The sequence below is a fragment of the Culex pipiens genome, chromosome 3 (genome assembly GCF_016801865.2).
Source record: "Culex pipiens pallens isolate TS chromosome 3, TS_CPP_V2, whole genome shotgun sequence".
In the NCBI taxonomy this organism is placed as follows: domain Eukaryota; kingdom Metazoa; phylum Arthropoda; class Insecta; order Diptera; family Culicidae; genus Culex; species Culex pipiens.
Genome location: NC_068939.1, coordinates 106774360 through 106788824, shown reverse-complemented (window position 1 = coordinate 106788824; position 14465 = coordinate 106774360). Strand labels below are relative to the sequence as shown.

General features: G+C 39.3%; 2 protein-coding genes and 2 long non-coding RNA genes across 5 annotated transcripts in view; 1 reads left to right on the top strand and 3 right to left on the bottom strand.

Annotated features, from left to right (window-relative positions):
• LOC120420976 (homeotic protein female sterile-like) overlaps positions 1-1136 on the bottom strand; it is a 50305-nt gene extending 49169 nt beyond the window's left edge. Inside the window, exon 1 of one of the 2 annotated variants that reach the window (XM_039584121.2) lies at positions 955-1136. The gene's annotated coding sequence lies outside the window, so the exon portion shown is untranslated. Of the gene's footprint in view, positions 1-63; positions 850-954 lie in introns of those variants that run through there. The other variant, XM_039584115.2, reaches the window with a different exon arrangement.
• Positions 1137-1320: 184 nt separating this feature from the next.
• Positions 1321-4724, top strand: LOC120420969 (uncharacterized). The gene is made up of 3 exons (XR_005605929.2): positions 1321-2038; positions 2106-2482; positions 2538-4724. It is a non-coding gene; the product is annotated as an uncharacterized LOC120420969 (long non-coding RNA).
• A 1459-nt stretch (positions 4725-6183) lies between these two features.
• On the bottom strand, positions 6184-7894 carry LOC120421586 (uncharacterized). Its single transcript, XR_005605999.2, has 2 exons — positions 7555-7894; positions 6184-7489 (listed from the first exon to the last, which is right to left on the bottom strand). It is a non-coding gene; the product is annotated as an uncharacterized LOC120421586 (long non-coding RNA).
• Positions 7895-10068: 2174 nt separating this feature from the next.
• LOC120421969 (atypical kinase COQ8B, mitochondrial-like) lies at positions 10069-11928 on the bottom strand. The gene is made up of 3 exons (XM_039585283.2): positions 11739-11928; positions 10502-11654; positions 10069-10444 (listed from the first exon to the last, which is right to left on the bottom strand). The coding sequence occupies exon 2, from the start codon at positions 10966-10968 to the stop codon at positions 10576-10578; it is 393 nt and encodes a 130-aa protein (XP_039441217.1). The 5' UTR covers positions 10969-11654; positions 11739-11928; the 3' UTR covers positions 10069-10444; positions 10502-10575.
• Between the last annotated feature and the right edge of the window lie 2537 nt (positions 11929-14465).

Here is a 14465-nt window from a genome sequence, read left to right as displayed (position 1 = left end):
ACACGTCCGACTATCTCGGCGACGGGAAGTGGACCCCAAACAACGTAATTGGTGGCTAATTACCTGTGCCTTGAGCGAGATAATCCGCATAAAATCGTCGCACGAAAAACGCACAGCACTCGAAAAAGCCACTTTTGAAGTTGCTCTTTTTTGACGGCCGTGGCGGCGGTCGCTTCACTTGACCCTTGGGGCACAAACGCACAAAAACACACTCGCGAACAGACACAATCACGGACACGATCGTCGGCGCAGCGCAGCAGTTTGCAACTCAATTCTCTTTCTCTCGAGTTCTCTCGCCTTTTTCAGCGTGTGTGTGGTTTGTGCAAGTCCCACAGCGCACGGTCCTCGCGACGAACCGAGAAAAATTTCCTACACAAGATTTTCAAACGCAGATTTTCACCACTAATCCGGTGTGGCCACGGTAAACTCGATTTCACTGGCACGCCTCACATCGTCCACCGTCGGCCGCGATAGGTTCCGCCCGGAAGTGGCCACTTTTACAGGGCTTATTTTCCGCAAAAGTCGCCAGCGAGAATCTGCTCCGCTTGTCGAAATTTTTCCTTCTTTTGCTTTTTCTGGTCGAATCTTCTTCGGCCTTCGTCGGTACACGACCGGCGCGAGAGTGTGTGCGTGCGAGAAGCAAGAAATAAAATGGCGGCGCACGGCTTTCAGTTTCAATTTTCTTTCTCGAACTGCCGTGAATGACACACAGGGCGGAAATGACCACCTTTACTCGCTACTTTACTTGTCATTAAACAGTTTTTTTTATGTTGTCAAAACCTGCAAATTGGTTAACACCTCGTGAAACCCCATTTAAAATCATTCAGTCGTCATTTTTCGAACGCCACTTTTCTACGCCCTCTCCTCCCTCCCCACAAAAAAAATCCATCTTCAGCGGAAAATTTCACGCACCGGTGAAAGCTTGCGTCAGAAATCCGTCCGCGTAGTTTTTACCTGCAAAATTTCCGACTAAATCCGTCATCCAGCCAGCAGAAGTGGCGTTGGGATCAGTCACACACGCATTGCTCTTTGACGATCCGCAAGAAAAATTCGATTTCAACCGCGCTCGCAGGCAGAAAGTCGCGAATCAAAACAACTGCTGAATTACGAGGAGTCTTTTTTTCGCTGGAATCAAATTCAGCGGTGCATAGCGAGGGGAGGAGGGGGGTGTTGGGTAAAATACTTCCGGCTTCCTCAACAGCGCCACCTTGACGACCAATCCGAGAGTCAGTGGGAAGGGTTGCCAGCAATCAGCCTTTTTGTTACACGATAGACGAAATCTATCGAACTGTCAAATCGCAACGATCGCAACATGACATGAGGGCTTTTGTTAATTTGAGTGCGGTTAACCGCGGTGGATTTTCTTGAAATACTTCATGCGACGCGCGGGTGTCGCATGACACATTTCAGAATATTTCAAATGAAACATTTCTCTGCTGAAATTCCACCAAAACATTGACCAGGCTCACCACACAAAAAGCTTGGTGCAGCAGCTCACCAATGCGGTAAATTTTTGACAGCTGTTTGTTTTGTTATTTTTTGGTAGTGTTAGCAAGAGAATTTTAAGCGAGTCATTCCGTTGCTCGCAAAGTTTGCTTGGCGCAGGTTACGCAGGGTACCAAGGAAACCGGTTCCAAGGTTATCGGCCGCCTTCCCATCTTCGCCGCCAGCTTGGAATTCTCACCCAACCTGGCGGAAGTGGCCGCCTCGTTCCAGCGCAAGGAGCAGGAAAAGTTGCAGCTCAAGACGCGAACGCCGACGGTGGACAGCGCGTCGGTGGAATTTTTGAACCCGTTCAATGCAGGCAAGAAGGCACTCAAGACGGTGGAGATTCCGATGGAGGACCGGCTGGAGAGGGGGAAGTCTTCCGGGATGAGTCAGAAGAATATGGCCCATTTGCTGCTGCAGGGACTTCGCAGCAAGGACGCAGAAATTCGGCGCAGCGTGTTCAGCATGAACGAGCAGGAGCTGATTCAGCAGACAGCATTTCGGTGCTGCTGCGGGAGATTTCCACGCTGATGAAGCAGGACAGTGTGCAGTAAGTTTTTAATTTTGTTCGTTTGAAAAGATGCCGCCATACAGGAAAACTTCGGTTTTGTTTACAGTGTCGTAACGGCTGTTTGCTGGCTCAAAGCCCTCATCCACAGTCACACGAGCCAGCTGATGGCGCTGGCTCGGAGAATCTGCTGGCCAACTTCAGCACCTGTTTGGCCATCATCGAATACCGGGTGCAGCATGCCAACTCGCTGTCCAAGTAGGTGTTTGTTCGAGCCAAAATCGATCCGGTTGTCCCTGTAGTTGTCTGTTCCTCGCAAAATTTACTTGGCGACCGGTGTTGTGCGGTCATCCACTTGTCCAGGAATGGCTCCAGTTGCACGTCAACCCTTCGTGGCCGCTGTCTTCAGGCTCATTCTTGGTCGATTCGATGACGTTTCCAACTTCTGTCCAGCTTGAAATCCAATGTGTGCATGCTGAACAGTAGGTTGTTTTTTTTGTAAAATTTTGCTCAGAATTGAAGATTTCCATTTTGCTTTTAGATTTACGGAATATCGAATCGGCCATGCGCGATCGAACTATAAAAAGATGGAGCAGAACATCTACAAGATCAACAAGGTGGGCTGATTGATACAGCACAACTAAATGGCGGCGATCATGAAAATTGTTCTTGCGCCGGGCCGCTTCCAGGTCAAGTCGCTCACGGAACAAACACTTCATCAGCGCTACCCGTCAGGCAACTCAGTGCTGATTTCGCTTGACGCCAACACCAGCGGCCCACTACTCACCCGGAAGATGACTTCGCCTGCCGTCAGACCGAACTGGTCAAGCAGGAGTAATAATTTGAGCAACGGCTCTAAAAAATAATTGAAATGTTCATCTGCTCTGCTTTATACATTACTATTACAGTTATTCTACTATCAAAATGTGCAAAAACAACAATGAATTCATGAAAAAAAAAATCCCAAAACTGTTACGCCTACCACCGATCTGTAGTTCAAAAATTCAAAATTCGTTAACTGACCAAAAGCGAAAAAAAAAATTAAATTAAATTTTGAGCTGTGTGTAATTATTTTTATTGTCTCCAATTATGATCTTCAACAAGCATTGGAAAGAAGAACTATTTGAAGTTTGACTTGTTTTATTAGACTTTTCCAATGTTTTTTTAATGTATTGATTTTCAGGAGTTATTTTTGACTTTTACAACCATTTCCTATATTTTAAGCAAAATATGTATTTTTGTTGTGTACCAGACTCTACGTAATTTTTACAATTTTAGGTTGATACGGAGCTCGAAAGGAACGCAAGACTCCTTATAAAAAGAAAACAAAAGCGGAAGGGTCACGAAAAGATTTTTTTAAGCAATATACGCACTTCGGAAGGAACCGGTCAAGAAAAAATTCAAATGGGCAGCAGCGGCAGCGAAAGCAAGCCAGAGAGGGTGAAGAAAAGCCCCAAGAAATCATTCCCTCTCCTTTGTTCTGCTGTTCGTAAAGTTGTTTCTTGACCCCTTTCCTTCCGATCTGCATACCAGCCTTTAAGCGGTACATACGCAGCTGATAAAAAAACAGAAACGAAAAATGGCGTTTGACATTTCTTTGTACTATGCTTGTTTGCAATATGTTTTAATAGAAAAAAAATCAAATAATTTGAATTTGCTTATTTGAATGCGATTGAAATTTACAAATGAATGAATAATTTTGTATTTGATATAATAATAAATAATAAAGCCAAAACTCAAATGCATCTTGATTAAAAGGATGGAAATTAAGTAAATCAAAGGAAAAGTCCAAATTTTCTGGTAGATTTTTTCTTCAAATTGAGTGGATTACCAACTCTAAAATTTGGCAACACAGAATCTAATCTAATCTAATCTAATCTAATCTAACCCTAGCGCAGCCAGTCTTTCGAGGGCATCCTGGAGAATGCCTTAGGTTGATTGACGACTCTAAAATTTGGCAACACAGAAATATAGAAACTCAGAAATGGAATAAGAAGTTCAAAAATAAAAATACATATTTTAAAAATCTATTATTTTAAATTAAAAAAAATAAGAGTAAATAAACAGTAACTAACAAAAAATTAATAAATTATAAATTCGAAGCATCAGACATCTAAATAATCAAAAATATTAAAATTTGTAATTATTTTACAAATTCAAAAATTTAAAAGTAAAATATCAAAAATTATATAAAAACAAAATGTCAAAAATTTCAAAATTTGAAATTTCAAGAACATCAAAAAATTAAATATTTAACAATTCTATCATTTAAAAATTCTCATCAACTATAATTCCAAAAATAATTCGAATGTAAAAATTTAGTAAATCATCATTTTTAAATCATCATCAAAAATTGAATTATTTAACAATTGAACAGTTGAAAAATTCATAGAAATTATAATTTTTAAATACATAAACAATTAAACATTTGGAAATCAAAAATAAAAAAACTGTGGAAGGGACCATCCATAAACCACGTGGACACTTTTTTTTTGGAAATGTGGACAAATTTTCATACAAAAAAAAATCTTTTTTGTATTGAGCGTGGACAATCGCCGAAACCGAATGTAAGAATATAAGAATATAAGAATATAAGAATATAAGAATATAAGAATATAAGAATATAAGAATATAAGAATATAAGAATATAAGAATATAAGAATATAAGAATATAAGAATATAAGAATATAAGAATATAAGAATATAAGAATATAAGAATATAAGAATATAAGAATAAAAGAATATAAGAATATAAGAATATAAGAATATAAGAATATAAGAATATAAGAATATAAGAATATAAGAATATAAGAATATAAGAATATAAGAATATAAGGATATAAGAATATAAGAATATAAGAATATAAGAATATAAGAATATAAGAATATAAGAATATAAGAATATAAGAATATAAGAATATAAGAATATAAGAATATAAGAATATAAGGATATAAGAATATAAGAATATAAGAATATAAGAATATAAGAATATAAGAATATAAGAATATAAGAATATAAGAATATAAGAATATAAGAATATAAGAATATAAGAATATAAGAATATAAGAATATAAGAATATAAGAATATAAGAATATAAGAATATAAGAATATAAGAATATAAGAATATAAGAATATAAGAATATAAGAATATAAGAATATAAGAATATAAGAATATAAGAATATAAGAATATAAGAATATAAGAATATAAGAATATAAGAATATAAGAATATAAGAATATAAGAATATAAGAATATAAGAATTTAAGAATTTAAGAATTTAAGTATTTAAGAATTTAAGAATTTAAGAATTTAAGAATTTAAGAATTTAAGAATTTAAGAATTTAACAATTTAAGAATTTAAGAATTTAAAAATTTAACAATTTAACAATTTAAGAATTTAAGAATTTAAGAATTTAAGAATTTAAGAATTTAAGAATTTAAGAATTTAAGAATTTAAGAATTTAAGAATTTAAGAATTTAAGAATTTAAGAATTTAAGAATTTAAGAATTTAAGAATTTAAGAATTTAAGAATTTAAGAATTTAAGAATTTAAGAATTTAAGAATTTAAGAATTTAAGAATTTAAGAATTTAAGAATTTAAGAATTTAAGAATTTAAGAATTTAAGAATTTAAGAATTTAAGAATTTAAGAATTTAAGAATTTAAGAATTTAAGAATTTAAGAATTTAAGAATTTAAGAATTTAAGAATTTAAGAATTTAAGAATTTAAGAATTTAAGAATTTAAGAATTTAAGAATTTAAGAATTTAAGAATTTAAGAATTTAAGAATTTAAGAATTTAAGAATTTAAGAATTTAAGAATTTAATAATTTAATAATTTAAGAATTTTTGAATTTTTGAATTTTTTGAATTTTTGAATTTTTGAATTTTTGAATTTATTATATTTATGTGTGTGTTTTGTTTTCTGCTTTTAGTTCCTTGTTTTGTTTTTTTTCTGGTTTTTGTTTTGTTTTCTGTATTCTGTTAATGTTTTCTGATTTGGTTTTTTGTTTGTTGTTTTCTGTGGTTTTTTTGTTTTGGGTTTTTGTTCTTTTTTTGTGTGTTTGTGCTTTGCATTTTTTTTTTGATTTTTGTTTTCTGTTTTTGGTATTTTGTTTTTTTTTTTTATTTCTGGGGTTTGTGTTCTGTTTTTAGATTTTTGATTGTCGTTTTGTTTTTTTTGGCACTTATTTTTTATGATTTTGTTGTGTGTTTTCGAAAATAATTTGTATTTTTTTTGAGAAACAAGAACATCATAGAACCTTTATTTTTATATGATTGGATTGTTTAAAATATATAAGATACAATTTTTTTCAAGCTTTTCACATATCATTTGTATTATTTGTACTGCTCCTATATTTGTATGAAAACAGAGATAGAGAAAACATAAAAAATCAAACTTTAACAAATAACCAAGATCTTAATAAGACTATTGTAATACTCATGGTTTATTTTTTTTAAATTACCAAACATAAACTTTTTAATCTAACTAAACTTAAATATTTTTTATAAGTACCTAATAATAGTTTTTATAACAGAAATGCTTGTTATAAGAACTTGAAATTAAAAAAGCTGTTGAAAATTGGTTTAAGTGTTCGGTTATCGTAAACTGGGGAAAAAATGATGAAATTGTCATTTTTTAATTTTTGAACCAGCAAAGCTTGTTCTTTGAATTAGGTCTTAAGTTTGTACGATTCTTTTTGTTGGGAAAATAATATTTTGTTCAAAATATTTAGGTTTGTTTCGTTTGTGGTTTGTCTTCCAGTACCCCCTGAGAAAGCTCTTGGCGTGACATGCCTTCCTGCTTCTGTTGAAAGTGATGACGGAGTACGCGGGATCGGAACTGTCCGCGTCTTGCTAGATGATCTTCACTTTTTTCTTGGTGGTAACTTTTCGCCTCAACGCTCTTGAAATCGTGGTTATCCTTGCAGTCTTCCTTGAACAGTTCCTCCGTACCAAAACGCAGAATATCGTCCAACTTTTGTTTGGTAAAGTTGGCGCCCTTACTACCCATTCCGGATAGTGGTCAACATTATTTTTTGCTTGACGATCATTAGAACACGCTCTTCGATTGAGTCTGAATATCGTGCGAATTCTAATTCGATGCTAAGATGGTGATTGCTTCTGTCGTGGCCAAACTTCTACTCCTACCATGATCGACAGCAGGAAGCAAAACTGCAGCGCTCCAAGTGTGGTAGACTGGTCGAAGGTCCCCTGAAGCAGCATTCTGGTAATTTCTCCACGCTTGTATTTGGACCAGATCCCTCCCGAAAGCCTTTCATCGTAGTTTGGGACGTCATTACAAAATCACTGCATCACAACCGGAAGCGGCTTCTTCGCGTTGACCACCATGTTGTTCTTCCTATTCCGTAAAGCTTCGTCAATCTGCAACACTCTGGTTCACTTTGTCCGCATCGCCTCGATTCGAAGGTCCCTCACACCCGAAACGTTCACTTCCTGCCGGAAGTTGATGCGATGCCTTTGCACCGGAACCTGAAAAATTCCAATCAAACTATAAGTACTCGCAGAAAACATCCACAATTCGACGCTAATAATACCACGATTTAAAAACCATTTTCTGCTGGACCGCTTTCTAAAAGCAAAATTTACGCAGAACTTAAATCTCTGTGATATAAAATATTCCGAGACATTTATTTTGCGAAACATCAAGAGGAAGGAAAACATCAACAACTTCAAAAGTCAAATGTCAGACTGACAGATTTTTGGGATGCGTTCACAGAGTGCTGCGACATCAACAACGTTGAACACGCCCCATGTGTGACATCAAGAGCGGTGAACACGCCCCAAACATGCTACACAAAAATGTATCTGGAAATGTCAAAGTGAAGTATTTCATTTACCGCGGTAGACACCGGTGGATAATAATCAAATTAACAAAAGCCCTATGGAGTTAAATTTTCTGTGCAGTTGCTGTGAAGCTAACCAAGGCTTTTCAAACAGTTTAACTCCATGTTAGGGCAGCGAATGACCAAGAAGGTTAAAGCTGCCAGAAATAAATAAATTAACAACAACAACAACAACTCCATGTTGCACGCACACACTCTCACTTTTAATTTCTCGATACACAAAAGTTTTTAAAATACTTGTCAAAATTTAAGGTTACTGTACCTTGGTCAAAATTGAGTGCCCCGATTGCAGAATAGTGTGGTTCAGGCCAGGGATGTCTGTTTGCCAGATAAATCTGGCATTGCCAGATTTTTTGAGTAACAATTTTTTTTTGTTTTTTATTTCTTTTAGACTTTGTTAAATTGATTTATAATGTTTATTTTATGAAGCAATTATGTATTGCGCGTACCTAGATTATTTATATCAATTCAAGCAAAACATTGTAAAAGGTTCAAAGTCCATTTTCATAACATTGAGAAAAATCAAGATGAAGTTTGGAAAAAGTTTTCCAAATCCTAATTTAAGAGGATTAAGATTATTGGAAAGATTATTCACTTAAATGGTGGAAAACTATTACGAGTACATTGTCTTGTACTTAGAATTATCGAAAAATATATTTTATTCGAGAAAATTGATGAAAAAGCAACATATGCCCTGACAAAATATTTTGCACCATGCGGAGCGAGTTGGCCCTTTGCGTTTTAGGTTCTTTGAAAACAGTGGAAGTTTCATTTTCCATTTTGGCCCCTGGCCTAACACGAAGCCAGTTTGTTTTTGTTTATGCTTTTTTTATTCGGCCCGCGGTCAAAAGGCCGAACCAAAACAAATGTCGTTCTCATGTTTGGCCTTTTGCATTAAATTTAATGTTCCAGCGTTTTTATCATTATTTGAGTATTTCGAAAGATTTTAGCGTTAAAAACTTTCTGAGGTAAGGTGATCATGGATACAATGGGATACAAGACCGTCTGAACAACCGCAGGTAAGACTAGTTATATTGAAATGTTGCTGAATGCTCATTCCTGAAAAATTAAGTTGCAGAATTTTTTGCCATCTCGGTGCTGACTGAAACGACATCCGTTCCGAAAAAACGGTTCAGTTGGATAAGGCTGGACGTACCATTCACGAAACTGTTCGACACTGACGAAGAATAAGAGTCCCCGGTGAAAAACGACGGAGAAAACGTTATAGGCGAGTCTGGGAGCGGAAAGAGCTGTTAGGAATCAACGCCGATGTTTTTTTGGAATGTGCCGACCGATTTGGCTGCTACGGTTCTGAAAAACGCCCGACTTTTCCGGCTGCAGTCGATTTTATCCGCCTTACGGCAGCCGTTTCATCTACACGAGCAACAAATGAAACTGGATATAGCATGGTAGGGAAGAGACCGGTAAAGGTGGATATTTGAGGGAGTGGCCATAAGTTACAAGGAACCGTACCCGGACGGAATAGTGCAGCAGGTCGCACACGTGATCTAAATCGGCCCGGAAGAGAAGCAGCTCAAGACGATGCAGGAGTCTCGCTGATGTCGATTGAACACTTGGGATTTTGTTAGATTTAGGTGGCCAGGTAGTTACAAAGATACAAAATAAAATAAATTGTGATATTTTGAAACATATTCCACATTTTTTGAGTTTATTCTCTAGTGCACTCGTGTCCGATTCCGTCCGAAAAAAGATAAGATGAATCGTTGGCAATAGAGCTATCTAAGCCCGATCTCACACACACTAGCACACCATTTGTTTTGCTGGCTGGTACAAAATTTAACCTCACTTTTTTCGTGTACGTACACGCAATACATGCGCACGTAGATAACTCTATTAGCGGTCGCTCTGGTGTTTTTCCTTGCAGCTCACGCTTTTGTGCGGGTAACAACGTTGGGTTTGAACTGTGAGGCTAGGGCGTGTACAACAGTTGTGTTAATTCTAGACGGACGACGAGGTGCTCGAAATACGACGAAATTTGGCGCAAAGTTGTAAGGAGCGGGAAGGTGCCTCCGACGGGGACGTTGAGGGTTTGATAAGGGCGGTTGAGCCCGTGTAGTCCTGTGTTCAGCAGCAGCATGGCGTTTCGGATGGGAGGCGATTCCTGAAGGAAGGCTATCTGGCACTTATGCGGGTGGTCGTTGGAACGGACCAGCTGAGACAGCGCATCGTTAAGGAACGAACGCATCGGGGTTGAGAACGAGAATCGCTGCCAGTTGGCGATCGATATCATGACCTGCGTGAAACAGGCACTGCAGAAGAGAGGGTTACGGTCGAAGGAATAAGCGCGAAATAAATCTTAAGCTGACCTTGCAAAACTGCAATACTTTTATTTCTCTCTAATAAATACTATTTAGTCGAATTTGTAGTTGCTCGCAACCCTCTTGGAAAGTCAATTTTGGCGTAATAAATAAATAAATAATGCTAAATACTTCGCCCAGAATTAGCACCGCGTCCACGTGGGCATTCTCCATGGCCTTGGTTTCGTACCCGGTCAGGAAGCCCATCTTGCGCGACAGCTCCAAAATGCGCTGGCGTCGTTTCGGGTGGCGGCTTTAATGACCTACGAAAATTAATAAAAATTAATCGTAAAATTAACTAAAAATAGATTTAGTCGTACCCGAGGTCGTACCCTCATGTAGTCGTAGTCGTCCATGAACGGCTTTTGGTAGAAGCGCGTCGCGCCAAAATCGATCAGCATGATCTGCCGCGTGCTGGCGTCGTACAGAACGCTTTTATCAGCTGGGGTGAGACGACGTTCGAGTCTTGAATGCTGAGGATCTGGCCGAGCTTGAGGGTCGCTCCGCGAACTTTGCACAGAGTGTCCACGATTTGTTCAGCGTTGGCAGGGCTGAAGAGGGCCTGCCTTGGTGGAACGAGGCCGAGGGCACCTTTGGCGAGTTCGTTGATTGTGCCGAGACCCAGGCCGGCAAACAGATTACCAAACGAGGCCAGACGGGCGACTCTGGAAGACGGTACCTTGCGCTTTTTGGCCACCGAACTTAGCTGAGGTAGATCGATTGGTGTGTAAGTGGCTGTTGGTTCTGGTGTGCTTGAAGGTCCGTACGAGGAGACTACCTTCATCATGTCGGCTATTACTTTTTCATCCTTCGTTGTCAGTGGTGGAACGCCGGCCCCGGTGACCCAACCTTGGGCAGTTATATCGCCGACAGCTGTTTCAACCCCTCAGCCACCACGGCCGTCCGCTCCAGCGTTTCCTTCAACAGCCCACCGGCCCTCTCCAGCTCCTTGTTGTGTTCGCCAGCAGTGCCTTGACCGTGTCCTCGCCCTGGCGCAGCTGTTTTTCGAGCAGTTCACGGATGCTCGAGTTGGCCAGCAGATGCCGGGCATGGTCGCCCTGAGTTTTGGCCACTGCCTCGGCCACGATCTTCACCGCACGCAGCAAGGCAATTCTGCAGATAGCTATCCTTGATCTCATCACATGACGAATTACAGTTACAGATAGACTCCGTTGGCAACTCAACCAACAAAGTTTTCTGATTCCGGAACAGCGCTGACTTGTACCTCCCACCGTTCCATCCTACAAAAACAGATTCAGATGGTCATCAGCGCTTGACACAATTGCCGGGTTGTTCTGAACATCGTCGGTTGGGCTGATCTCCGGCGTAGTAATTGAGGGGTATGTTCTCCGGTTACACGTCGTTGCTGCCGAAGCCGAAGGTGGGAGATGCCCGTTGGCGACGCGCAATCTGCGTGCAGCCGCAGGTTTTCCTCCGTGAATGAGTTCAGCGAGGACAGCCAGGGTTGTGGTGCTGGCGAGTTGAGGGATCAAACAGATGGTTTCAAAGATAAATATTAATGTACTGCAATCTATATTTTCAAAATTGTCCACTCACCCTATTCCAGCTTCTCCAAAATAGACCCAAAAAAAATTCTGGCAAGTGTTCCTGATCTGGTCTGGTTCGTCATGTTATTCTCGCTAGCACTGACTGAACTTCTGAGCGAGCTGCGCGAACCGAACTGTTCAGCGGTCGACGCAACCGTAAGCGTTAAATTTGTTCCGTGGCCTCGCTGTTTTGTTCCGCCCGGCCGCTAGTTACTTTACTAGTATTTCAAACAAAGGGCCATACTTTGTTCCGGTCTTTGTTTTGAAATACATTGTTATTGATCCTGAAACTAACACACCTTCGAAATCAAAACAACCCGGTTTCCACATTGGTCCTTGAAAGCAAAGGGTCTATGAAAAATCTTCAAAACAAACCAAAAGTCATGAGTTTGGGCCTTTGTAAAAATCTTTTTTTTCACACAAAAATAATCTTTTTTGAACTTTTTTCAATATATAGCGATACTTTTAGGTTCTTAGCATCGTTTGCAGCAAAAATGCTGTTTGTTTACATTTTTGACTTAGGTCCTTTTACAATGTTTTGCTTGAATTTCAGCGATTTTAAATACCTTTCCTAGAGATGACTACAAGAAGCTGCTTGAGCTGACATTGGTTGTGTTGGGGGAAACATCTGAAAAATTTATAGCCGATTCAGAGAAAAATGTCCGCACTCTGCTAAGAAACCAAAGGTTGGCTTGAGACATCTTTCTCTGTAATCGCAATACCTTCAAAAGACCAATACCGTCTACAATCACAAATTACTTCCCTTTCCCACATTGTCGCGCCCCTTTCTTTTAGCCGTCTCGAGTCTGACCCGCGGTGGTCAAACGTTTACGAGCCGCTTCCACAGGCCACCAGCTAGGTCATCATGAAAATCAAGCCAACGGTAAGAAAATAGGACACTTGCAAGGAACCAGAGCTATACTGTCTTGATCAAGAATGATCTAACAGGACTACGGACGTAGTCAGTGACGCTCCTTCCAGGATGTTCCTCGCCTGAGCGTCAACTGAAGAGGTATCATCAGCATCATTCGCACTTGGCCTGCCATTTCCGTGATCAAAATTTAGATCAAAGTATTGTTTCTACCTGGAGTGCGCCATTGAAAATTATAAATAGCCGTTACTCAAAACACCCCAATTTATGTTTGTTTTATTCCAGAGATATTGATTATCGAGTTAAAAATTATAAATTAAACAAGTTTGGTGAAGTAGGTGAAAAATTTCTGGAATGTATAAAACATTTTAACATTTAAATTTAAGAAAATTACAAAATTTGATATGCTGCGAAACGGCTGATTACCAAATTTCAGTTTTGATGATTTCGACACCGCCTGAACAATAATGTTTTTTTGTTTATAATTCATTTCGGATTTTTTTAAACACAATGCGGCTACTGTCCAAATAAATGTTCACTCCATGATACCGGCTCACATCGAAAAACGAAACGAAGTTGACTTTATAGCTGTCGGCCACCTTTGCTAGTACTAAGCACTGGTGTCTTCCTTTTAACTACAAGGACCTCACCGCCCTGGCCTCCTAAGTGTTTGAGTACGGCACGGAGCGACGGCGCCGGATACTTATATTTACACTTAGAATTTTTACACATCTCTCTTTTTGATTTTTCGATAAACCGGATTATGAGGATTTTTGCTCAATGGCACTATCACAAGACACTCCTGGGATCCTGAAAGAGATATGTTTTCTATTTAGGGCATTGCCAGATTTTTTGAGTAACATTTTTTTTGTTTTTTATTTCTTTTAGACTTTGTTAAATTGATTTATAATGTTTATTTTATGAAGCAATTATGTATTGCGCGTACCTAGATTATTTATATCAATTTCAGCGATTTTAAATACCTTTCCTAGAGATGACTACAAGGAGCTGCTTGAGCTGACATTGGTCAAAAGACCCGGGCCCGATCCATCAGGCCAGGTGGATGGTAAAAATGCTGTACGCCATCAAAATATATCTGCTGCGGGAAAAGGCGGAATGACGCGTGAGGAGGCGAAACAACTCGGACGGTTCATGAGGTTTGGTATATTTGTATACGTCAAACTGTGTTTGCAAGCTCCACTCGGCGTGGAAGCCGCGATGGACGACTTGAATCTGTGGAACAGCATAAACGATTTTTGCCAAACCGATTCGAAAATATGATGTGCTATCTTAGCCACCGCACGGGACACACACTGCATAAACCGGCCAATCCGGACGCTGAACTGTGTGGGACCAGGTGATTCCGTCAGCGTGCGTGTACTCGGATCCTTCGCGCTAATGTGCAGTGTGAGTCCCGAATACAGTGATGCAATATTCATTGATTACGCCGTGTATTCTGGGCGATCGCCAATTCTCTTCAATCACCTACAACCCGCTCCGAGTCAAGCTGGCTAATCATACGGCTTGTTGTTGCTTCCACGAAACAGACAACTGTTGCGTTGCAGACATCATCTCTGTTAGGGACGTACGATTCAAGTACCTACGCCGAGGGGCATGTGGATTGATATTGCTCTTAAACAAAGTCCTTTGTCATAATATATTCACATTAACGAGGCTTACAGTAGACATGATGGAGTTCTCCTTCTGCTTCTGAGACGGCATTGGTGAATACTGTCATCCCGCTGGCCTTCCGCATGTCCGACAGAGACACCAAGTAATCCGTCGGATAAGCATTTGGCGGTGGATCACAGTTCGGCATCACGAAGCAGAAGTTTCGCGTCAAGCCGTCGTGGGGTCGTTGGGTAT

Bases quoted from the DNA above. Each gene is read 5' to 3' on its own strand.
- LOC120421969 (XM_039585283.2), bottom strand. From the start codon at position 10,968: ATGATGAAGGTAGTCTCCTCGTACGGACCTTCAAGCACACCAGAACCA.